The 26,736-nt window shown below is 38.8% G+C and overlaps 1 protein-coding gene across 4 annotated transcripts in view; it reads left to right on the forward strand.

Moving 5' to 3' along the window:
- ZFAND3 (zinc finger AN1-type containing 3) overlaps positions 1-26,736 on the forward strand; it is a 342,184-nt gene that overhangs the window by 229,346 nt on the left and 86,102 nt on the right. For all 4 annotated transcript variants that reach the window (XM_017870149.1, XM_017870151.1, XM_017870150.1 and 1 more), the window contains one exon: positions 18,092-18,274. In XM_017870149.1, the coding sequence (XP_017725638.1) occupies positions 18,092-18,274 (183 nt within the window). The remainder of the gene's footprint in view (positions 1-18,091; positions 18,275-26,736) is intronic.

The raw sequence follows: 26,736 nt of genomic DNA on the forward strand, positions 1-26,736 counted from the left end.
CTGAGTGCTAGAGCCACAGTTCATTCTTCACTAGGCATCTTTAATGTCTCAGCAACAACTTTGCTGCAGAGATGGTAATTTTCCTTGTCACTCTTAGTTTTAGTTTCGTTTCTAGGAAAAAAGGTGAATGGAATTTAACATCTATCAGATTGATAAACACAATATTAAAAGAGAAATTGGGAATGTGCTGCAGCCTTTCTTGACATGCTAGTTTTTTCCCTTGAGTTTGCACTACAGTGTTATTCACATACAGAGCTAAGCGAAATAGTAAATCACTTTCGTGAAATGGGAGTTTTGGGGCTGGTTGTGCAGAAGATGTTTTTGCTCTTGATAAAAGTACATGAGAAGATGCAAAAGTAATTACTGTTTCTTTTTTGAGCCAGTTTTTTTAGATGTGTAAGATTTCTGGTGAGACAATTGAAGTATAAAGTGTTAAGGAAATTGTACTGCTTTTGTAATATTGTAGCTAGCCTCCTAAGCATCTTCTGTTGATTTTTGTTTTGTCTGTGGTTTTTCAACTCCTCCTATTTTAGACTTGGCATGTCTTGCCTTAAAATCTGTTTAGTGATAGCTGTTATCTCCCCATGTAGAAATTCTTTTATTTATTTATTTATTGAGGTGGAATCTCACTCTGTCACCCAGACTGGAGTGCAGTGGCGCGATCTTGGCTCACTGCAACCTCCGCCTCCTGGGTTTAAGCAGTTCTCCTGCTTCGGCCTCCCAAGTACTTGGGATTACAGGTGCGTGCCACTACGCCCAGCTAATTTTTGTATTTTTAGTAGAGATGGGGGTTTTGCCATATTGCCCAGGCTGGTCTCGAACTCCTGACCTCAAGTGATCCACACAGCTTGGCCTCCCAAAGTGCTGGGATTGCAGGCTTGAGCCACAGTGCCCAGCCATTCCTGTGTAGAAATTCTAATACATTAGTTGATATTTCTTATGCATGCATTCTTTACCTTGAAAGATAAAATGAAATAAGAATCTAATCATAGTTCCTTATATAGGAATTCTAATGCAGTTCATGTAAAATTTTGTTTCAAATTTCATATACATTTTCTAGCAATTTTCTTCCTTTGAATCAGTAGCCTTCACTTAAATATTGATACAGATATAAATATATATTATCTCAAATGTTTATCTTTATGAAATCTCCCACTTAAAAAGTAAGATTATGGTATTTTATTTAACACTACCTATTTCTAATAAGAGTAGTTTAGTAAAAAATATATATAGATTACAATAGTTTTTTCTTTTTAAATGTTGGTATCAGGACAAAGGGAAAATACAGATTGAGTAGTAAGACCAAGATAAGGAATTTGAACACAGAAATCTATATACACATCTGTATAATCATTAAAGACAGTGCAGATTGAAATCTGAGCTTCCTAGGGATCAAAGCAAAAATGGAAATACTTTATAAGCAGTTTAGAGATCATTGTGTTATGAACTCTAAAGTGGTTAGCGAGAAGAGTAGTGAACAGTGTTCTCAGTAACAGCTCTTCAAAAAGTGTTTTTTACATGGCTTTTTCTTATAACATCCCTCATTATAGAAGCCAAGGGCATTATATATGAAAAGTAAGTAGCGGTGATGATGACTAAAATGTATCTCATTTTCCTTTTGCGCATTTGTCTGAATTAATGGTAAGCACCATCTCTCAGAGTAATGTAAGATCTAAGCCTAATAAATTGCCTAAATGAGAAAATTATAAAGGATTTCTTATCTGTAAGACTTCCTATTGAGCCGCATAGAATAAGAGTAAGAGATAATGGGAGTTGTTATCTACATAGAACACAATCATTTAATTTGTTTAGTGCTATTTGAAGAAACTTACCTATATCACTTGCTATTAAATATTTGAAAGATAATTTCAGAATAGATAACTTCTACCTCTTCCGCTATTCCATTCAATACATACCTACCCATGCTTGCAAGTGAAGTAAAAGCATATTCCCAAATGAAAATATTTTAAAATGTGTTAGTTATACCAAATTTCACTTGTCCTAAGTGACATTTAGACAAACCGGTTTGGATTAACTAGGTATGAGGCAGTTCATTCCTAGGAAGGACTTTGTAATAATTTGTTTTCTCTGTTTGATAGGGAGCTATAAATAAAAAATTTAATACATGTACTTAGTAACCGGTGTCCATTTGAGAATCAGAAATGAGCCTGACTTGTAATCAGTAAAAGATAAAACCAACATATCGTGGTCCTATTAATTTAAAACACAAAATTTTGAGTTGGGGTCGGATTATCTGGTATTTTATAAAGAACAAGGATTTTAGTTGCTTGGAAATAGTTGTTTCAGACAAAACTTTCTTTTCAATAAGCCAGTATCTGCTTAATATGGTTTTATGGCATTCATACACTCAGATTTTTATTAAGACTATTACAGAATTTAGTACAGCCTGGTAGAAAGTTAGTTGATATCTCCAGCCCACATTGTCTAGTAATCAGCAGCTGGGAAAATCAGAGTTAGAACTAAAGTGTACTGATCTAGTATTATAATTAGTAATGGCTGTATGTTTGAAATATGACTTCTGGCCAGGTGGCTCATCCCTGTAATCCCAGCACTTTGGGAGACATACGGATCACTTGAAGTCAGGAGTTCAAGACCAGCCTGGCCAACATTAGTAGAGATGGAAACCCCATCTCTACTAAAAATACAAAAATTAGCTGGATGGTGATGCACACTTGTAATCGCAGCTGCTCAGGAGACTGAGGCAGGAGAATCACTTGAACACAGGCGGCGGAGGTTGCAATGAGCCAAGATGGCACCACTGCACTCCAGCCTGGACAACAGAGGGAGACTGTGTCTCCAAAAAAAAAGAAAAAGCAAAAAAGAAATATTACTTCTTTCAAACGCAATATGAGTTTTTCTTTGGCCCTTTTGGTCTGTGATCTGTGATGCTTTGCAGAATATGGTATCTTTATTCCTTTATCTGAGAGGGAAAATGTGCCTATATACATATACAATATTGCATGTAATTTAATAAGATTACTCAAAATTATATGCAAAAGTTTTCTATGCACACACATTATGAATCCCAGATTATTGTCTCCATATATTTGGTGCCCCTCCCAGTGTGAGGCTCATACTTCCCTGTCCTGATCATCAGGCTGAGCTGTGTGACTTATTTTAGCCAGTAAAGTGCTAATGAAAAGTTTATTTGGCTTTTATGACCAGAAACGTTAAGAGCTGTTAGGTGGTTCCATTTCTCTTTTTCCCTTTGCAGTGATACCAGCAGTATTCCATTTAGGGCCACTCCTTCATTCTGGGTTCCTGGAATGAAGATACATAGAGCAGAGCTGCTGCCTACCCTCAGCAGACCTATAATGTGATCAAAACAAACCATTGTTATAAAGCCTGTAGATTTTAGGGTCATTTATTTTTGCAGGTAAATTAGCCTAAGCTGACTGATAATAAGAAGTCTAGCTTAAGAAGATCTTTTCTAGACCTAGGTTTTGTTTCTTTGTTTCTTTGTTTTTTTTTGTTTGTTTGTTTGTTTACTTTTTGTGTTTGTGGGTTTATTTGTTTATTTATTTTTGAGACAGGGTCTCACTCTGTTGTCCAGACTGGAGTGCACTGGTACAATCATGGCTCACTGCAGCCTCACCCTCCCTGGGCTCAGGTGATCCTCCCACCTCAGCCTCCTGAGTAGCTGGGACTACAGGCGCGCACCATTACACCTGGCCAATTTTTGTATTTTATGTAGAGACAGGGTTTCGCCATGTTGTCCAGGATGGTCTTGAACTCCTGAGCTCAAGCTGTCTGCCCACCTCAGTCCCCCAAAGTGCTAGGATTACAGGCATGAGCCACCATGCCTGGCCCCAACATTTTTTTATTAGTCGTTAAAAAATGTATTCAGGCCAGGCGCAGTGGCTCACTCCTGTAATCCCAGAACTTTGGGAGGCCGACGTGGGTGGATCACGACGAGACCATCCTGGGTAACACGGTGAAACCCCATCTCTACTAAAAATACAAAAAAATTAGTTGGGTGTGGTGGCAGGCACCTGTAGTGCCAGCTACTCGGGAGACTGAGGCAGGAGAATGGTGTGAACCTAGGAGGCAGGGCTTGCAGTGAGCCAAGATCATGCCACTGCATTCTAGCCTGGGTGACAGAGTGAGATTCCGTCTCAAAAAAAAAAAAAAAAATTCAATGCCTGTTTTATGAGGGGCACCTGCATTATCTGCTATCCTCACAACAATCCTACACAGTAGGTTTTAACATTTTTGCAGTTGAGGAAACTGAAATAAAGTTCAGTAACTTTCTTATGGTCATGCAGTTTCTAAGTAGTTTAGGCACGATTCGTACAGTTCTGATTCTTTGTATTACACCTCTAAACTTTCCTGTTTGTTCTTACATTGGTTTCACCTATATCTGATCAGTCATTTCTTTACTAATAGGCAGAATTAATAATGCAGTTTTCAAAAACTTTTATATGATAAGTGCATTTGTCTCTGTTTAAATCAAGGGTCTTACATTTTTGGCTTTCAAAGCACAGATATCTTGTATTTGGAGGTTTTTATTTTTGTTCTTACATTTGAAATCACATGCCTTTAGGTGAGACTTACACTTGCCAGTTAGCCACAATAACTAGCACTCCCTTTTGTGTTAGGCTCTCTAACTTCACACATTTATGATACCCACCTGGTCTCTGAAAATGTTTGTATTTGTATCCCCAGGATTGGCTTGTTAGTGTACATTGTTAATGAAGCCAAAGACTTCGCTATAATTTACACTAGAGAAATTAATTTCATAGCCTTAGTCTCAAGCTAGCAACTTTTTAAATTGCATACAAGGAGTTGGAAGAGGAATAGCAATCATAGTTACTTCAAGATTTACTTATATGCCAGGCACCGTTCTAAGACTTGCACGTGTATTATTTACAAAATAACTTCATTAGGTAGATAGTAGTAGTATTCTCATTTGTGGGGAGAAAACTAGAGCAAGAGAAGTTAAGTAAATTGCCCAAGATTACACAGCTATTAAGAAATAGAGCCAGGATTTGAACTCAGGCAGTCTGGTTACACACATCATACTGCGACAGAGGATATGTAGGTTAATTGTCCATGGAGCTTTTCTCACTAGTGGAGAAAGCTTTTGTATCAGTAGTTGATAGCCTTTACGTGAAGATAGATACCTTTTAGGAATTGTGAATTATATAAACATCGTGTATTCTGATACCTTGGATTGACTGGATAAAAATTAGTAAATTAGCCCTAATCTTGTGAAGATCATTGCCATCTTCTCTAAACATCCCCCTGATATGCTTTAATAGATGTAAGAAGAAAGTATTAGTAAGCCCATCATTTAATCCTTCAAAAAAATATATCTTAGAAGTTTGAACCACTACTTGGTCTTTTACTCTTTGGGAAAGAGATTGACTCTCCTCGCTCCCCACACCCCCCACCCCGCTCTTCATTCACCACTTTTGAGTAGGCAGTTCATTTTTTTTTTCTTTTGGAGACAGAGTCTCACTCTGTCTCCCAGGCTGTAGCACAGTGGTGCAGTCTTGGCTTACTGCAACCTCCACATCCTAGGTTCAAGCAATTCTCATGCCTCAGCCTCCTGAGTAGCTGGGATTATAGGTGCATGCCACCACGCCCGGCTAATTTTTGTAGTTTTAGTAGAGATAGGGTTTCACCATATTGGCCAGGCTGGTTTTAAACTCCTGACCTCAGTTGATCCACCCACCTCGACCTTCCAAAGTGCTGGAATTACAAGCGTGAGTCACTCTGCCTGGCCAAGAAGGCAATTCATTCTTTGCTTCTTTTTCCCCTCCTAGAGATGGAGTTTTGAGATGTTACCTAGGCTGGCCTGGAATTCCTGGGCTCAAGCAGTCCTCCTACCTCAGCCTTTCTAGTAGCCAGGTGATATGGTTTGACTGTGTCCCCACTCAAATCTCATCTTGAATTTTAGTTACCATAATCCCCACGTCATGCTGGTGGGAGGTAATTGAATAACAGGGGCAGTTACCTCCATGCCGTTCTCATGAAAGTGAGTCAGTTCCTATGAGATCTGACGGCTTTATGAGGAACTTTCGCCCTTTGCTTGGCGCTTCTCTCCTGCCACCTTGTGTAGAAGGACATGTTTGCTTCCCCTTCCGCCATGATTCTAAGTTTCCTGAGGCCTTCCCATCCATGTGAAACTGTGAGTCAATTAAACCTCTTTTCTTTATAAGTTACCCAGTCTTGGGTATTTCTTCATAGCAGCATGAGAATGGACTTACACACTGGGACTATAGGCGTGCACCACTGTGCCCAGCTGACATTCTTAAAATATAGCATATTGTATTGCTTGAATTTGTGCTGAACATCTACAAGTTTTATCTTAAGGGAAAATGTGTCTCAAAAGTTAATATCACCACTCTTAAGTTGAATTTACTGAAACAAATGGAGTGGTCAGCTTAGTAGCAGAGCTTAAATGAAGGAGACCTGAAGACTGGTGGTGTGTGACCCTGGTATGAGATTATAGACTGAGAACTGAGTAGAAATACTCAGGAAATATTGAGGGAGTAATTAGGGGTAGGAATAGCTCATTAAGTCAGGAGCTGCCTTTGTGGATAGAAGGAAGGAAGAACGAATAGGACCAGATTGTAAGAGCATAGGTGGGCAAGAGCAGTACCTACGCTGTACCCAGTCCCACCACCATCCTCCCCCTCAAAAGAGAGGTGCCAGTGGGAGTTATTCTTTTGTCTTTTCTCCTGTCACATCTGCACGGTAAAATGAAAGGCTAGTAGCATTAGGACTGTGGATACAATTATAGAAATAATCAGTGATCTCAAAAGAGGGGTGGTAACCTGCTGTTTTTGCTAATTTATTCCAAATGCTTTTCTACTTTTCTATTCTGTTGTTGTTGAAGTCTTTATGGGACATTTAAAGCCTTTAATCTGGGGTAAAATATTCCAGCCTCCAGCTTCTCCAGCAATTACGTTCATGCCACTTCTGTGCCATTGGAGTAATTCATGAATGACACTAAGGACTAATGGCTTGAGGGGAGGTCTTTAGATGATACCAAGGGTCAACTGTAAACAAATAGAAGTTTTTTGTTTTGTTTTTAGGCTCCAACTTGCCTGTTTTATTTTGTCAGCTTTACCCAATTTTTCCACAATATGCCAAACCCTATCAGTAATTTTGATGGCTGAACTGTATGTGTATATGCACATACAGCATAAAGTGCGTATTTTGTTAGAGCTAGATTAATGCCACAATATTCAGAAAACTTTTCCCTGCGTTTTAAAAAAATTGACATATTTTGTGGTTAGACTGAAATGATATAAATGTACATGTTATTGTAGTACTAATGAATTGTTAGATATTTGCTGTAATGTTAACATTGCTAATTTATGCCCTGTAAATGAATATTGAATATGAAACACTGTTACAGGGAAAACTATAGTCTGCACAATAAATGCTGCCTAAGAAACAAGCCTTACTCCAAATAATTTTTTTTTTTTTTTTGCTAGTTCACACCTCTGAGTAGTTGGCTCTAGAGGTGTGAAGAATCTAGAGAATGTTTAATTTCAGTGATAAACCAGATTATAAAGTAAGTTTAATTGATGAAAAGAGTAAGCTTTGTCAGCTTCATATATTCTCTTGTTGCCTGTTTTTGCAAGACACATTTGAGAATATGCTTTTGGGAGCCAATCTAATGTTACCTGTATTTGCCTCACGTAAAAATCTTAAGCTCTGTGGTTTAAATCTAAGCAAGCAGGAAGTGACTTGAGAGACCTTGTAAGTCCTGTCAGGACCAGTTATCCATGATGAATAATAAGGAAGAAATTTTTATATGTGCGGAGATCATTTATGAAATCCAAACATCTACTTATTGACAGGGTGCTTAATATTTCTCTTGTAGGTAGGAGCACTCTTACCTCCTATAAATAAATTTTGTAGCAATTTAAAATCCATTAATGTCTGTAAGAGAACTAATATTCTTCAACTTTGTGTGTTCATTGGTATCCAATACATTAAATTCAAGAAATGCATATTGTGTATCATGTGGCAGGCATTTTGCTAGGGGCTGAGTCACACTGTGAATAAGACATTCATTTATCCAACAAATATTTAATAAAGTGCCTTCTATGGATAATCTTAAGGACTTCCCTTAGGAAGTAATGCTTATATTAAGAGTTCAAATATGAGTAGGATTTACCAAGGTGAATATGAGGATAAAAAATCTTCCACATGTCGTGATTAAAGTACTCCATGTTGACAGCCGGGTGTGGTGACTCACGCCTGTAATCCCAACATGATTACAGGCACGAGGCTGAGGCAGGGAGATCATTTGAGGTCAGGAGTTAGAGCCTGGCCAACATAATGAAACCTTGTCTCTATTAAAAAGTACAAAACCTAGCCGGGTGTGGTGATGCATGCCTGTAATCCCAGCTACTCAGGAGGCCAAGGCAGGAGAATTGCTTGAACCTGGGAGGCGGAGGTTGCAGTGAGCCAAGATCGTGCCACTGCACTCCAGCCTAGGCGACAGAGCGAGACTCCATTTTGGGAAAAAAAAAAAGAAAAGAAAAGAAAAAAAGATAGCACTCCCTGTTGAGAAAAAGCACGGAGTATCTGAAAAACCAAGACCGCTAGAGAATGGCTAAAGCAAGGAGAGGGAGAGGAGGAGCAGTGGCATCAAAAGTGGCTGAAGAAATAGCCAGCAGCTGGTTGTAAGTTCTAAGCCATGGTTAGGATTCTGGATCTGGTTGTAAAGGCAGTGAGAAGCCATTCAAGGGTTTAGGCAGGGAGGTGATGTTATCAGAATTTGTTTTCTTACAATTTTTTTTTTTTTAAATTTTTTTTTTTTTTTTTTTTTTTTTTTTGCAATCACTGTGGTTGCATTGTGAAGAGTGGATTAGACTGAGCCAAGAGAGGACACAAAGATTTCAATTAAGATGTTATCGAGTCTGGACATGGTGTCTCATTCCTGTAATCCCAGCACTTTGGAAAGCCAAGGCGGGCAGATTGCTTGAGGCTGGAAGTTCGAGACCAGCCTGGCCAACAGGGCGAAACCCTGTCTTTAATAAAAATACAAAAATTAGCCACATGTGGTGGTGCACACCGGTAGTTCCAGCTTCTTGGAAGGCTGAGGGATGAGAATTGCTTGAACCCAAGAGGCTTGAACTCAGGATGCCAAGGTTGCAGTGAGCCGAGATTGCACCACTACGCTCCAGCCTCAGTGGCAGAGTGAGACTCTGTCTCAAAATAAAAAAGATGCTATCAGAGGAATCTTACAGATGATGATGGCTTAGACTACAGTGGTAATGGAGAAGTAGGTGGATTCAGGAGATATTTAGGAGTTGCAAATGACTAGAATGGTAATTTGGGGAATGTAAAATTAAGAAGGGAGAACATGAAGTTCAAGATAATTCCTGTCTTCTGACTTTATTCTCTGAGTGAGTGTTGATGCCATGTCTTGAGATGGGAAGGAGGGCAGAAGACAAGGTCTATTTTATTTTTTGAGGTATTACTCAAATTACAGATTCATGGACATAAATAGGGAACATAGGATAGGAGTCATTTATCATCATTAGGAGGATATATACATGTACGGGTGCCGTGTGTGTGTGTGTATGTATATGTATATGTATTATATGTATATATTTTTAACTTATTTGAAAGGACACAGGCTGGGCATGGTGGCTTACACCTGTAATCCCAGTGCTTTGAGATACCAAGGTGGGAGGATCTTTTGACCCCAGGAGTTCAAGACCAGCCTGGGCAACACAGTGAGGCTCCATCTCTACCAAAAAAAAAATTTTTTTTTAAGGTAGTTGGGTGTGATGGCACACACCTGTAGTCCCAGCTACTCAGGAGGCTGAGGTGGGAGCATCACTTGGGCCCAGGAAGTCAAGGCTGCAGTGAGCCATGTGTATGCCACTGCACTCCAACCTGGGTGACAGAGCGAGACCCTGTCTCAAATTAAATTTAGAAAAAAGGAGGAAGCACACAAAAACAGAGCAGTGTTATTCAGTCTGTCTATTCTGAGATCAGTGAAGAGAGTCTGATTTTTTTCAATTAATAAAATGATTTTGAAAGAAAACAAAATTAGTAAAATATTTTTTAAAAAAAGAAGATAGTCTGATTTTTAAAGAGAAGGAATGGCCGTGAGAGGTTGGGTGAGAATCTGATAGGGTAAAGGTGTTTTGCTTTTGCTTTTTAAAGAGGCTAGAAGATACTGTTCATGAAAAGACACCTAAGTAGACTTAGCCACATTCAATAGATCACAGTTTGCCCCTAAAGCTACAACATATGCATAACGTGACCAAGTCCGTAAGTACATTGGTTCTTGCTCACTCCTGTTTAAGCAGTTTATTCTTGCTGCGGCTGTTAACCCAGATTAACATCCAACTACCAGGATTTTGTTAAGATTTTAATCAGAAGGCTAGAAGTCTGATTTATGAATTGGCTGGCTCCTAATGGCTTTGTAACTTTTTAAAATAAGCTATTTAAGTTTTGTGGTTGAGATAGGGGTGGGGGACAATGCAGCTTTAGAAACCTAGAAATGTTTCTATGAACGGAAGCTGTAGCCTATTATGGATATAAATTGGGCAGAGAGGGGATGGTGAGCAGAACCCTGTTGTGTTAAAGGAGACCTTTATACAGTGCCTTGTATGAACCAAACTCTTGAGATATGGGAAATGAATTTTTATTTTTAAGTGGGTTGAGAAACAAAACCTCTGGCAACCTTTTCCATTTTTTTAAATTTGACTACTTGAAACATGAAGTATTTTATGGTGTGAAATACCAAACTAAAGCTTCTGGTGGATGCATGGATTTGTAATCTGTGATACATAGTCAGATGGGGTTTGGAGACTGAGAATGGAAATGTGCGAACCAGCAGCGTACCGGGTGCAGGCTGCGAGCGGTTGCATTTTGGGGAGCTGGGAGGTGGTTGCTTCAGTGGTGCATGCTGTAGTGGGAAGAGCACAAACATTAGAGTCAAATAAAGCTGAGTCTCAAAACCTAGCTCTAGCATTTGTTAAGGAGGGAGCAGGTTGCCCAACCTTGCCATACACACTGTCCTCTGCTGACATGTGGTGATGACGTCTACTGCCCAGTTTATTCTGAGGGCTAAATGAGAAAATGAATGCAAAGCCCCTGGCAGAGTGCCTGACTCATAGGAGGCGCTTAACTCTTAGTTCCTCTTCTACTTCTAATCTGATTTCCTATATACCTGGCTTTAGTGTTTGCAATAATGATAGAAGCCTTATTAGTGATCCCAAGTAGTCTTAATGAGTGAGTTGGAACAAATGCAGTTGAATTTCTCATCTCTACTTACTGATTATGAAAATAGAAATTCACAGGTATTAAGCTTTTTATCTTTTAGAAATGCCGACCCACATGATGCTAAGAGTACCCTTAAAGACACACAAAACAGTTTATGAAAGGTTTAAAGTAACAACTGATAAATATTTTTAAATGTAATCCAGTGATGGACTTTCTACAGGAAAACATTGGCCACTTATTTATCCAGTTAATGTTTATTGAGAACCATTCTTTGTCCTGGATCCTGAATAATGTAGGAGACTGACAAGTGAACAGATGATTCTTATGTACCATAGTAAGTCTTGTGCTATGGGAAATCACAGAGTGCTGTGCCAAGAGAATTTGGTAATACGTACCAAATTCTTTAAAAATGTACGTCCTCTCTTACCAATTGATCTACTTCTATTATATAACTTAAGGAAACTCAATGAAATCTTGTTTATAATAGTGAAAGGTTGGTAAATGAAAATGTGTAACACTAGTGGATTGGTTTAGTTCATGTATCTATGAACGAATGAGACCATGTACTCATTAGTGATCACCCATTTATATTTTACAAAGAAGAAACATTCATGATACCTTGCTAAGAGGAAAAAAAATAGGTTATGGAACAGAGTTAGAAAGAATTAATTTGTTTTCAGTGAGAGAAAAAGTTTAGCAAAATAACCGAAATTCTTTTTAAATATTTTGAAGAAATCATTCTGAAAGACATATTATTGTAATAGTCTAGAAGTGGGGTTGGGAATCTAAGCATCTTGCCAAATCAGCATTGTACGTCTGAGAGAGAAACCATGGGGCATGTGCATATCAAAATGAGTATTGCATAGTGGTGTACTTCTAGAGAGACTGCCCAGGTTAATGGACTTGTGAAGCAGGACAGGACAAAGTGCTTTCACAGTGCTTCCAGTATTTTAGGTGCATTTTGTAGTAAGAAGATTGACGTGTGAAATATCATTCTGAAAACAGTATAGAAAACTATGCCAGGGAGTATGTGGGTAGCCAGTCCCAGGGGCTTCACTGGTTATTTTGACTTTGCTAGAACCATTAGGTCACTTTATCTTCTGGAGACATTCCATTTCTGGGTAATAAAGGATTCAAGCATATCTTTGTTGAGAAATTGTTTTTCCCTTTAGATGATAATAAGGTAAGTTGCCAAGATCTGGGCTGTATTCACTCTTAACAGTAATCCCATTAAAGTGCAAAGGTTTTTAAACTCAGTTTTTACAAGTAACAGTTTGCTTTGGAAAAGCTTTATTCACATAAACCTCTCTCAGACTCACAACTTTATTCAAGGACAAGTTTAAGACCTTTGGATATACCGTTAACTCAACTAACTTATAAAATTAGTTATTCCTAAGTTTTTTTCTCATTTAGAGAGGTAGATAAGCTTGGAGATTTCTAGTTTTCTCATTTATATGAGAATTATACAATATATCAAGGGAACGGACCTTTACTTTGTCTGAATCAGATGAAGTGGCTGTTTCTGGACCTTTCATCTGCACTGCTCTCCAGTGTAGAATGATGGGAGGCAGGCTCTGTGCCTCATGTTTTGTTGTTTACTTCTTTACATGTAATATGAATCTGTTGCCCTTCATTTTCGGAGTAGACTTCTGAGAGATTCTTTCTTTTTGGCAGTAATCAGAAGTTGGATGCTGAATGATTCAGAAAGGCCTAAGAGAATAAGAACTGTGATGCAAATATCAGGGCCAAAACGAAAAGATAACTCTTACTTAGTGCCCCTTTCTTTAAGTTTGGAAAATACCTTTTCTTTTTAATTCTGTCATTTGTTGAGTACTCATGTGCTAGGTCTTCATGTACATTATCTTATTTAATCCACATTTTCCTGAGAGGTTTAAATAACCACCTCCCTTTGTTTTACAGAAGGCCCCAAAAGATTAAACAATTTGCTTTTAGCTATATGCCCAGTAAATAGCAAGGGCAGGATTTGAATCCAGGTCTCACTCTAGAGCTCTTTGTATTGCACAGACTTTGGCATGGAAGTTAGAAAACTCCCAACTCAATTTCTGGTGAGTTGTAGTAATTTTCTCAGCTCTTGCTTTCTCTGTCTGTAAAATGAGAGGATTGAGCTGAATTTCTAAAGTCATTACTGGTTGTAACATTCTGTGATTCCTGGATGCTTTTTCAGGTTCAAGCAGAGAATATATAGAGCTTCTACTCCTCTCTTTGTGAGCAGCCAGTTGGGTTTGTATGTTAGCCTGGTGATGTGATGACACCATCACCCTGTGCAGGTGTAGAAAAGGCATAGAAGGAGTATGGGTTAAAAGAAGGTACACTGTGTCAACTGCTGATTCCTAAAAGAAAACCTGAAATTTGTGAACTACCAATTCACAAAAGAAAACTTGAAAGTACCTGAGCATCAAAGCAGCATGGCTTGGCTGGAGAGTGTGTGGGTGGAGCCTGGTATTAATAATTGTCTTTAGACACCAACATCCTTCACCTTCAAAGGGCTTTTGTGCCTGAGTGAGTGAGTTTCTGTGTGTGCATCTGTCTCCAAGCATTGGGGATTGTGCTAGATGGTACAGTGATGACTCAGTTTCAGTTCTGTCAGGGTCATAAAACATTTCCAATTAAAAGGTAGACAGATGGTTATGGGAGGGACACAATGATTATTGACATAGGAGAGCTAATGAGATGACATGACATAAAAAAGAAGTATCATTATTGCAGTATTTTTATTCCATTGATATAGTACCTTTTTCTTGAAGGTGCTATACAAGTAACACTGAGATAATAAGCCATTTTAAAATGTCAAAACATGGAAGAACGAGAAAGTGGCTAGGAGAAATAAATACACAGAAAAGAAGCAGTGGGGGCTGTAGAGCACTGATCACCTTAGCAGTTACTAACTGGCTACATTCATTGCACTCACTAGTGGTGCTGGAAATGGCTGGGGGCTTGACATGGAGGTCTCTTCTTGGCCCATCCTGGTGATCACAGTGCCACATCCTGTGGTTGTGATTGAAGACCATGGGCTTTGTTGTCACATGGACTTGTCCTTGCTACTTATTAGCTGTTGACTTGGAACAAATTACCTAAACTTTCTGAACCTCAATTTCTTTATCATTAAAATGATGTTATTTATACCTTCGTTGTTAGGGTTTTCCTGAGGACTAACATAAATACATTACACACATAAAACATTTAGTTCAGTGCCTGGCACATCATAAATGCTAGCTATTCTTATGTTTAGAATATGTCAAAAGGTAGTGATTCTGATGAAGTTATAGAGTATGATAGCAACACTTCCCTGTGGTTCGAAGGCTGTGTCAAGTTATAAGAATCTTGTACTTCTCTGAATTGATATAATAAACTGTAATCTGTATTCCACAGAGTAGCATTAGATTTTTAAAACATATAGAGAATATAGACAATAATCACACTCAGATACCTACCAACAGCTTAAGAAATAAAAAATTACAAAACAAGATAGAAGACCCGTTTTTCTCCTTATCCCTTGGCCTCAAAGAGGTAATCGCTATCCTGAATCTGGTATATTATTTCCTTGAATGTTTTTATCTTGTAATTATTACCATTCATGTATCTATAAACAATATATGGTATTCTTAACATATTTTACATTTTTGTATAAGTATTATTATACCATGTATATCTTTCTGTATCTTGCTTGCTTTTCTCTCTCAACATTCTTTTGAGATTTTCTATTATACTTGTAGCCTTATTCATTTAATCACTGTAGAGCATTTTAAGATCAATTTTCTGTTAATGGACATTACCTATCTTTGGATATTTTTGTGTGCCTCTCACCATCACACCACCCTCCCTCAATCTAAGATGTAACTGCTCTTCTGAATTATGCTAATATTTGGGGGCTTTGAAAAGGTTTAAGGCCAGGTGCTGTGGCTCACACCTGTAATCCCAGCAATTCGGGAGACTGAGGCAGGCGGGTCACCCGAGGCCAGGAGTTGGAGACCAGCCTGGCCAACATGATGAAACCCCATCTCTACAAAAATACAAAAATTAGCCGGTCGTGATGGCAGGCGATTGTAATCCCAGCTACACAGGAGGCTGAGGCGGGAGAATCACTTGAACCTGGGAGACAGAAGTTGCAGTGAGCTGAGATTGCACCACTGCACTTTAGCCTAGGTGACAGAGTGAGACTCCATCTCAAAAGAAAAGAAAAAAAAAATTGGGTTAAGCATACAAATCCCTAAACAGTATATCTGAGTTTGTACTGTTTTTGAGGTTTATATAAGCACAGTACAATCTACTGTGATTTAGTGGCTTGCTTTTTCCCCTCAGCGTCATGATTTTGAGATTCATTCATGTTGATACATGTGACAGTAGTTGTTTCCATTATGTACATTATTCCATTGTTTGACTGTGCCATTATTTATAGACCTTAAGGTTGTTGCTGTCTCCTTGAATATGTTTGTTGAGTTTCTCTCAGGTATATATCTAGGGATTAAATGACTGGGGTGTAGATAATGTACATATATTTTTATCTTTACTGGATATTGATATGTAGTAATTTCATTATTTAATTGTAAGTATTTTGTAATTTTATAGTTTGATTTCACTCACGAGTTAAAAATTTTTTTTTGTATGTTTCCAAATATAAATTTTTTTCTCAGCAGTTTTTAACTCAGTTGCCCTATGATCAGGTAATATTGTCTGTATCTTAGTAATTCTTTGGCATTTGTTGAGACTTTTGCTTTGTGTTCTGATATGTGGTCAAGATTTAGCCAGGTTTTAATCAGCTTTTATAAATATTCCATGTGTTTGAAAATAATTTATGAGCACGGTGGCTCATGCCTGTAATCCCAGCACTTTGGGAGGCTGAGGCAGGCGGATCACCTGAGGTCAGGAGTTTGTGATCATCCTGGCCAACATGGTGAAACCCTATCTCTACTAAAAATACAAAAATTAGCTGGGCGTGGTGGCACACGTCTGTAATCCCAGCTACTTGGGGGCTAAGGCAGGAGAATTGCTTGAGCCTGGGAGACGGAGGTTGCAGTGAGCTGAGATCATGCCACTGCAGTCCAGTCTGGCCAACAGAGTGAGACTCTGTCTCAAAAAAAAAAAAAGAAAAGAAAAAAAGAAAATAATTCATTATCTAATTGTTGGATACTTGGTCTTTGTATGCTTATTAATTATTTTGTGTGAGAGTTATATTAAAATCATCCCCTGTAGGAAATTTGTCAGTTTCTTGTGAATATAACCATTTTTACTTTTAAGTACAGTTGGCCCTGGAACAAAATGAGTTTGAACTTTGTATGCCTGCTTATATGAAGCTTTTCAACCAAACCCGGATTGAAAATATGGGATGCTAAACCTGTGTATATGGAGGACCAGTATTTAATATACGCTGGTTCAGTAGGGCTGACTGTGGAACCTGAGTATATGCGGGAGTTCTGAAACCAATCTCCCTTGTATATTAAGGGAGGGCAGTATTTTGGGGCTTTGGAGAAGACTCTTTTACTATTTTATGATCCTCTTCACCCCTAATAATGCTTTTGACTTAAAGTCTACATATTCTGACAGTACTGTAGCCATACTAGCTTTCTGTTCATCCCCTCCCCTCCCGCTTTTCTTTTCCTTTCCTTTTCCTTTCTTCATTCTTTTTTTTCCTCCTCTCCTCTCTCTCTCCCCCTCCCCTCCCGTTTCTCCTCTCCCTCTCCTTTCTCTGTTCCTGTCCTGTCCTGTCCTGTCCTGTCCTGTCTTGTCCTCCCTTCCCCTTCCCCTTCCCCTTCCCCTTCCCCTTTCCATTCCCCTTCCCCTGCCTTTTCCCCTTCCCTTTCCTCTTTCTTTCTTACTCCTGGACTCAAGAGATACTACCAAGTAGCTGAGACTACAGGTGTGCGCCACCACCCTCAGCTAATTTTTTAAAACTTTTTTAGAGATGAGGTCTTGCTGTGTTGCTCACGCTCATCTCAAACTTCAGGCCTCAAGTAGTCCTCCCACTGCAGTCTTCAGAAATGCTGGGATTATAGGTGTGAGCTACTGTGCCCTGCGTGTTCGCTTATATTTTTTTACCAGGTACATTTTTTTATATATATACAATTGTGTTATACTTGGGGGATTGGCTACAGGACTCCCCTGCATATACCAAAATCTGTGCATACTCAGGTTTATCAGTCTGCACTGCAGAACCATGGTATATGGAAAGTAGGCCTTCCATATATGATTTTTACATCCTGTGAACATTGTATTTTTGATCTGCATTTGGTTGAAAAAAATCCGCATACGAGTGGACCCACACGGTTCAAACCCATGACGTTCAAGGACTAACTATACTTTAACATTTTGTTTATCCTCTCATATTTGTGTTTTTAGTATGTCCCTTATAAATTGAATATAACTGGACTTCAGTCCAAATATTCTGTCTTTTAGCTGAAAAGTTCAGTCTGTTTATTACCATTACTGACATATTTATACTTATTTCTACCATCTTGTTATGTGTTTTCTGTTTACTCTGCTGTTTTCTCTGCTGCCTTTTTCCTTATGACCTTTCCTTCTAAAAAGTTTGAAAACTGTTGTTTATTCCCTTTTTCCTTCTGATTACTCTTAAATATTTAACATGCATCTTTGGCTTTGCACAGAACGTTAAAATCAGTATGTTTGCATTCTTCTGAATGGGACCTTGGAAAACTTTTATCTCTAGTCACCTTCCACTAATCTTAAAAGTTTTTGACCAGTGTTTTACTCCCATGGTTTTTTAAACACCCAGATCAGTCTTTATTATTGCTGTTGTTGCATTTAATTTTTGTACCACCTTCCATTGTTTTCTAATCCTCAGAGACTGTGAACTCCTTAATTAAGCTCATTTTCTATTTTTCTTCAGATTTTCAAAAGAAACAACCAGATGATGATTCCGCTCCAAGTACAAGTAACAGCCAATCAGATTTGTTTTCCGAAGAGACCACCAGTGACAACAACAATACCTCGATAACCACGCCAACTCTTAGTCCCAGCCAGCAGCCGCTTCCGACAGAACTGAATGTAACTTCACCGAGTAAAGAGGAGTGTAAGTGCCTGGCTTCTTAGGGGTGGTAGAGAGAGCAGCCTAAGAACCTTAGATGAGCATCTTGGTAATGCCTAACCCCAGAAAAAACAGCACTTCTTTTTATTCAAGATAAGTGTTCACATACAAGGCCCAAGCTCAGCAAGTTAGAAAATAAGTTTCAGCCATTCTTGAAGAAATAGCCTTTTATACTGTCAAAGTACATGAAGTTTTGAACCAGTCTGGAGAGCAGTGGCTCTCACCTATGTCTGCACATTAGAATCCACTGGAGGTTTTTAAAACAATTTTAATCTTCAGCATCATTCCCTCATTCTCATTTAATTCATCTGGAGGGAGACCCAGGGATCTGTTATTTTTAACTCTGCAGTGGATTTCTAATGTGCAGCAAGGGACCAGTAAGGGATTCTAACCCTAAAACCCTAATTTAGGAGCCTTAGATTGAAACTTTACCTCTGTCACTAACTGGGCCTTGACTGTTTCTAAGCATTTAACTGAGAAAACACTATACTTCATAGGACATAGGATATTTTTTATTTTATTTTATTTTATTTTATTTTATTTTATTTTATTTATTTATTTATTTATTTTTTTTTTTTGAGACGGAGTCTCGCTCTGTCGCCCGGGCTGGAGTGCAGTGGCCGGATCTCAGCTCACTGCAAGCTCCGCCTCTCGGGTTTATGCCATTCTCCTGCCTCAGCCTCCAGAGTAGCTGGGATTACAGGTGCCTGCCACCATGCCTGGCTAATTTTTATATTTTTAGTAGAGACAGGATCTTGCCATGTTGGCCAGGCTGGTCTCGAACTCCTGACCTCAAATGATCTACCTGCCTCCGTCTCCCAAAGTGCTGGGATTACAGGCGTGAGCCACCATGCCTGGCCCATTGTCTACTTAATTTTTATAATGTCATAACATAACATCTCTTTCCCTCCATCCCCCATCCCTGGTGGTATGTGAAACATACATCTCTTTTAGGGCACAACTATAACTGATAGTATTTGTTGAAAATTATAGGGATATCATAACATAGCAATTTTTGCCTTTTAAAAGCTCTGCTTGGCCAAGGCAGGAGGATTGCTTGAGGCCAGGAGTTTGAGACCAGCCCAGACAACATGGTGAGACTCTTTTCTCTACCTAAAAAAAAAAAAATTAGCCAGATGTGGTGGTGTGTGTTATGGTCCCAGCTGCTTGGGAAGCTGAGGCAGGAGGATCTCTTGAGCCCAAGAGTTCAGGGTTACAGTGGACTGACTATGGTCTCACCATTACACTGCAGCCTTGTGAGACCTGGTCTCTGTGTTCTGTATACTAACTTTGGAAAGGTTAGCAGAAAACAAATATCTAAATCTATCATAAACTACTATATTTGGTAATATTGAGAATATAAAATAAGCAAGGTCATAGTCCTTGTCCTCAAAGAATTTGAAGGGGAAATTAAATATATTTGTTATAGTTTATCGGTGGTTATCAACCAGGAGTGATCTCCCACCCCACAGCCCCAGAACATTTGATAGTGTCTGGAGGCCAGAGATGCTGCTGAATGTCTTACATCATATAGGACAGTCTTCTGCAACAAAAAATCATTCAGCTCACAATGCCAGTAATGCTGAGTTTGACAAACCCTGATACATGTTTGCATACACCCATGTTGGTCCTTATATATTAAAGACAGCAACTGTTGAAGGACATTCACTTACTGAGGAAGTAGTAAAGATGGATAGAAGGTGGTGAAGAGACATACTAGACAGAGTAGAATGAGCTGTGGAAGGAAAGCTGCATGAAGTTTCTCAATGGCAAATGACTGTCTTAGGGCCATTTATGGAAGAGAATGAAGGACAAGGCTAGAAGGGTAAGTCGTGGCCAAGACATAGAGGCTTAAATGTCCAGCTAAGCTATTTGGACTTGAGACAATAGCCATATTTTTGAGCACAGGAAGTGATATTATATTACAGTCCTTTGGAGAAGTAACCTTGGTTGTATTGAAAATGGAAAGGATTAAACAGGAATAACATTGCAAAGAGAGAATTTTTAAAATGTTATAAGTTATTGAATAGAGGCCAAAGCAGGTGTAGAAATCATGTAAGAGGAGAAAAAAAAACGGTGAAAATGGTAGTGGTCATGCTAAGGCAGTAGATTTTGTTTTGTTTTCAAAAATCTATTCAAGGTCATGCACTTATTGAGGAGCTGATGACAGCTATGGCCCCTTGTCTTAGAAAAATATACACCATCCATTTATAACCAATTTTGCATAGAATTTCTCTACAGCTTATTATGGCCCTTGGGTTAAGAACTCCTGGTCTAAGGAAAAGGTTGGTCAGGATCTCATCTGATGGAAACTGGATTGGATTCGTGCATACCAGGATCAGGCCATCACAAACCAATTCAAGCCGCCAAAATGCATGTGAGGCTGAGATAACAGCAGCTACTATTTATTGAGCACTTTATATATGAGCCATTATTCTACATGCATATTTTCTCATTGTTTCTCGTGATAACCCAATGAGGTAGATACTGTCATTATACTCATTCCGTAGATGAGGAATTAGACACAAAAAGATTAAATAATTTGACTGTGGTCACAAACTAGTAGATACCAGAACCAGGATTCAAAAATGTAGGCATTTGGCTTCAGAGTTCATACTTTTAATCAGTTAATTCACAATGTGAAACACAACTGTCACAGAGAATAATATTTGTGTGGGCAAGAGGGATGCTTTCTCTTCCTGTCATTAAGATATGTGGAAATCCACATCATACGCAAGTTACTAGCCAGTTTCGGCCACTGTAGACTGCTATGGGTTTTTTTTGTTTTTTGGTTTTTTTTCAATATGAATACCTTCAGCCTGATTAAGGATGTCTAGTTCTACTAGCTTCATTGCCTTTCTCTCTTTTTGGTGACATCATTGCTTTGAACCATTGTATGTTTCTCTTAGACTTATACTCTCTGAAGCTAATCTCTTTCCTAATTCCTCAAGCTTCTACAGATCTAGGGAAATGAGATTTGCCAATTGGAGATATGGTGATGACTTAAGTTTGTGTTGTATGCCGCTGGGCAGGTTGAGTTGGAGCTCAGAGGAGAGAAGTCAAGATTGGCTTTATCCACATGGAGATGATAGTTTAAGCCATAGGTGTTAAATGAGGTTGCCAAGGGTGAGAGTAAAGAAAAGCAGGGAGGGCTGGGCACGGTGGCTCATGCCTGTAATCCCAGCATTTTGGGAGACTGAGGCAGGCAGATCACGAGGTCAAGAGATCAAGACCATCCTGGCCAACATGGTGAAACCCCGTCTCTACAAAAAATACAAAAATTAACCGAACATGGTGGCATGCGCCTGTAGTCCTAGCTACTTGGGAGGCTGAGGCAGGGAAATCGCTTGAACCTAGGAGGTGAAGTTGCAGTGAGCTGAGATCACGCCACTGCAGTCCAGCCTGGCAACAGAGTGAGACTCTGTCTCAAAAAAAAAAAAAAGAAAGAAAAGAAAAGCAGTGAGAATAGACCTGTGAGTGAAATTTCTGCACTTAAGGAGCAAAAAGGCTAGAGGAAGCAACTGAAGAAGTCAGGAGGAGAATGATAGTGGGCAAGGTCACAAAAGCCAAGGAACAGATTTCAGTTTAGATAATAATAATATTAGCTCATATTTATGAAACATTTGCTATATTCTAGACAGTCTTCAGGGTTCTTTAGATGCGGTAACATTTAATTTTCAATACAGCCTATTAGGGTAGGTGCTTTTATTTACTTGTTTTTACAGATGAGGAAACGAAAGCTTAGAGAGGTTCATTAACTTTCTCCCCAAAGTTATAGAGCTATTGCAAGGCAGTGAAGCCCATGCTGTAACACACGAATTTGGATCCAGAGCCTATGTTTTCAGTCACTATAAGATATTGTCACAATATTATGAAAATGCTACTGAGGCTGTAAACTGACAAAGAGGCACTTGGATTTAGTGATCATAAGATGGATAACCTAAATAAACTATTTAATAAACGGTTTCAGTGGTTTGTATATTCATTTAGCAATCTTTGCTGAGTGCCTGCTGTATGTTAGACACTAAGTTAAGTGCTGAGTATAGAAATGAATAAGATTAGTCTTAATACACAGGGAGGTCACCTTTTTGACTACATATGTCTCTCCCTGGGAGTCTGGTTTGTTCTCGCAAACAAGTGGGTAAGAATTTTGGGGTGGAAGGGAGGAAGTAGCAAGTAGTGGTTAACAGGCATGTTATTTGCAAAGCTTTTTCAGGTCAGCTTTGCTCCCTCACCTAAGTTGAAAGCAGCTATGCTAGTGTGAGGAGATGTGTGCCAGATTTGGGGGTTGAGAATATGGGGTAAGACAAGTACCCTGGGTTTGTTAAGAGCTGTCAGAGTGGATGCTTTAAAAATCAGTGGGAGTTAAAGTGATTGCCTAGTAGCAGTGAAGACCCAGGTGAGACACTAGACAGCCTGATCCATCTACGTCTTGCAAATTTTTTTAGCTGTGATCTGCCAAGGTGACAAAGGATGATGGAAGAGGCAGCAGGAGATTGCCTATGTTGATATTTTAGTATCTTCAAGGGACCAGAATTTCATCTGTGGATTTCTTCTTAGCTTCCCCTAAAGAGATGTGGAGAAGTAAGATGTAGCAGTTGTTGGAAAATGGATTTGGGATGCCAGATCCAAGTACCATGAAATTTGTAAACTATTTAGTAGTTATGGATCCATGGTTACTGCATAGAGCTAGGAGTGCTACATTTTGTTGGGGCTTGTGAAAGGTTTTGTTTTCCCCTAATAGACAAGAAAATGGATATTGCTTAAATCTATTTTCACCTTCTTACTATCAACATGAACTTGAACTATGAACATATCAACAGAAAGTAGTGAAAGTCTGGGTACATTTTCTTTTGAAAAGACTGCAGATAGAGCAATAACTATTGATGGAAGTATGTAAAACTTAGAAACAGGACTAATTTTTACCCAAAAAAATTTCTTAATACACTTCCCTGCAGATAAATAAAGCAGATATCCAAAAGCTCTAAGTGATATTTCTCTATCTGAACGTAAACATATGTCTCCCTGTCCCAAACTGTGTGTGTCTGCAGAAGAGTGCATGGAGCTTAGCCATTGGAAGCCTTTTCCAAAAGTAATGTAAACAAAATTCAAATAGTGACTAAAGGACTTGTTACAGCATTTAAATGCTATAATATAACAGGTCACAACAAGTATACTTAGTACCAGGCACTGTTCCAAGTACTTTATATGCACAGTCATTCCTCATTATACACAGGGGATTCGGCGCATACTCAAGTCTCACAGTCAGCCCTGTGGAACCCACTTACGTGAAAAGTTGGCCCTCCATATATGTGGGCAGTACTATATTTTCCATCTGTATTTGGTTGAAAAAAAATGTGTGTCTAAGTGGATCCACACAGTTCAAATTGGTCTTGTTCAAGAATCAGCTGTATTAACCTACTTCATCTTCGTAATTACCCTGTAAGGCAGGTACTCCTATTGTATCTATTTCACAGGTTTGAGGATGGAGGCACAGGATGATTATCTTGCCCAAGATCACAGAGCATTCTGGCTCCAAGGGACTGACTCTGCCACCACACCATAGCTACCATTCTCTATCATGATTTATGGTCTAAAGGACTTTGCATGCAAATTAGGCTATACAGTGGAAGGTGTGTTGGACAAACTCTTAAAAAGAAGAAAACATTTCTTTCTGCTTTTGCCACTGCCTATTTACTGTTCTCCCAGTTTCCAGATTTTTTCTAAGGGAGAATACATGTAGTTTGTAGTTATGTTTTTTGACCTAAGTTTTGCAGAGAGAAAGGATAGTGCCAGGTTGTAGTTAGAACGCTGGAATCAGTTGTTGTTTTATTGTTCTTAAGTACAGACAGATGACTTCTCACAAGATGAGGAAATGCCCTCATCTCTTTATACAAGTCAGCTTTTCTGTTGTTATGCTTTTAAAGGCTTGAGCATCCCTATTTATGACTGGTTTGGGAACCTTTTAATGTACATGTCTACCTGAGCTTTTGGATTTTTCTTCCAATCCCACTAGTATAATGGATGGAAATGGAGGTGTTGGAGGGGTCATGGCTGATCTATTTCTTTCTAGGCAGGAGAGGAAGAGAACTGATACCTGTTGCTAGGGAAGACTAATGGCAAGAAATGGACTTGTTTTCAAATAGTCTGATATTCTAAACTAGCAGTTAGAGAGTACCTATCTCATACAAAGCAGTCTTCTGAGCTCTGTGGAGGCACATACTAAGAATTAAATAGCAACCAGCTCTTACATAAAAACTATAGTTTACAACAGGGGTTGACAAACTATAGCCAACAGGCCAAATCCAGCCTATCACCTGTTTTTATGCTGCCCACAAGCTGAGAATGATTTTTACACTTTTAAACAACTGAAAAAAATCAAATAATATTTTGTGAAATGTGGGAATTACATGAAATTCCAAATTCCGTGTTTATAGGTAAAGTTTGATTGGAACACAACCCCACTCATTTGTTAATGTATTGTCTGTGGCTGCTTCTGTGCTACAATAGCAGAATTGGCTAGTTGCTGTGGAGACCCAATGGCCTATTACAGAAAAAATTTGTAAACCCCTGTTTTATGGAGTACTTTGGTGCACATGTTCCTAGGATCATCTTGACAGTGTGCAGCATAGGTAAGGCAAATATTCTCCTTCCTATTCTATAGATGAAAAGGGGAGGTTTAGATAGTGACCCTCCTGAAGTCCCAAGACAGGGCCAGAACTCAGCTCTGGGCCTTTTGCATCTATAATATGGGACTCTGGTTTTTTTCCTACTCTTCTCTACTGCATCCACCCAAGACATACTTTTGTTGTAGCAAAATAAAATATACAGAAAAAGTGAGAACCATATTAACTGGCATGTTAGTGAGGATTTTTAATGACTAAAGCTTCATTTCCAGGTGCTGACTGGATTTTCCTTTAATATGACACTGATTCCCAAAATAGAAATTTGAGAACATACTCCACCTCTGGTTAAATTAATTTGGTTGAACAGAGATTTCCATCGTTTCCTTGGAAACTGGTTTCTGGTGATATCGTAGCTCCCTCAGGGATTTTTAAAAAATGGTAGTGCCTTTTAACAGAGGTCCTTGCTAGACTGCCCCTGGGTCTTTGAACATCCATTGGGTGTCATTGGCTACATATCTTCATTTCTGTCTGACAAGCCTTAATCTGTTCCCTGGAAATTTAGTATCACTGCCACCAAGCGGCTAAACTTCTGATTTGTTTGTTTTTACCAGTTAAATTTCTAATAATCTCTAAATGAAACCAGTGTTCCCTTTTTCAGACTATGCCTACTTCAGGAGGCCAGATATTGGGCAAAACAGGCTGGTTTCTTCTAGTAAAGCATTTAGAAAATATTGCCTATTAAAAAATATTTTATGATTTCCTGCTGGGCTGGTTTTAAGTGAAATATGGTGGGGAGATTTATTTACAGTTCTCTCTGTGTGTGTCTTTCTCTTCCCTTTTCTCTAATGAAGCTCAAAGCATCAGGCCGTTTATCAGAGATAATTATACAACAGATGGAGTTTTTCTGATATATAATAGTCTCAAAGTGGAAGATTCTTTCCCATAATGAAGAATGCCCAAACTTTAAATGTCTCTTTTGATTTTAATTTAACGGTGTTTTTTTTTCCCAGTGCATTTATTTATTTATCCTGAAACTGGTTCTGCAAAGCATGCTGCTTTCATTAGGGCTGTGTTCTGAAAAGATTGATACTTTGCAGTACAGTATGATAATGTACAGTTATATGCTGTTTTGAAGAGCCATAATTTATCAAAAATCATTGTGTGAGATCATTAAGTTAATCTCTGTCAAAATACAGGACTTGAGCAGTTCAGAAGTGTTTTCTTATAGAAATTCTTTCTGTTCCATAATGTCAGTTGGGTAGGAACTTGTTTAAGTACTGGTAGTGTCATCTGACCTTCCATTTGTAGTCAAAATATGAACCAGATTAAAGCAAAACCATGATTTTAAGTTACTCATTTTCTGGCTTGCTTTTCTTTTCATAACTTTTAGTCCTATTTTAAGTATGCAAGTAAAGCATGACTACATTCTCAGTTTTTGAATTACAAAGACACAGGTTTAGATAGACTAGAACATGAAAATATTCTAACGTCACCACCATCAATCACCACCACCCAATTCCTACTTTTTACAGAAATAACCAGTTTTTTTCATTTTGGGTTGTATTTTTTCTATGCAGCTGTGTACATGTTTACATACAAAATTTTATTTTGGCCGGGCGCGGTGGCTTGCGCCTGTAATCCTAGCACTTTGGGAGGCTGAGGCGGGCGGATCACCAGTTCAGGAGTTCGAGACTAACCTGGTCAACATGGTGAACCCCCGCCTCTCCTAAAATACAAAATTAGCCTGCCGTGGTGGCAGGTGCCTGTAATCCCAGCTACTCGGGAGGCTGAGGCAGGAGAATCACTTGAGCCCGGCAGGCG

The sequence above is a fragment of the Rhinopithecus bieti genome, unplaced genomic scaffold (assembly GCF_001698545.2).
Source record: "Rhinopithecus bieti isolate Rb0 unplaced genomic scaffold, ASM169854v2 scaffold_4553, whole genome shotgun sequence".
In the NCBI taxonomy this organism is placed as follows: domain Eukaryota; kingdom Metazoa; phylum Chordata; class Mammalia; order Primates; family Cercopithecidae; genus Rhinopithecus; species Rhinopithecus bieti.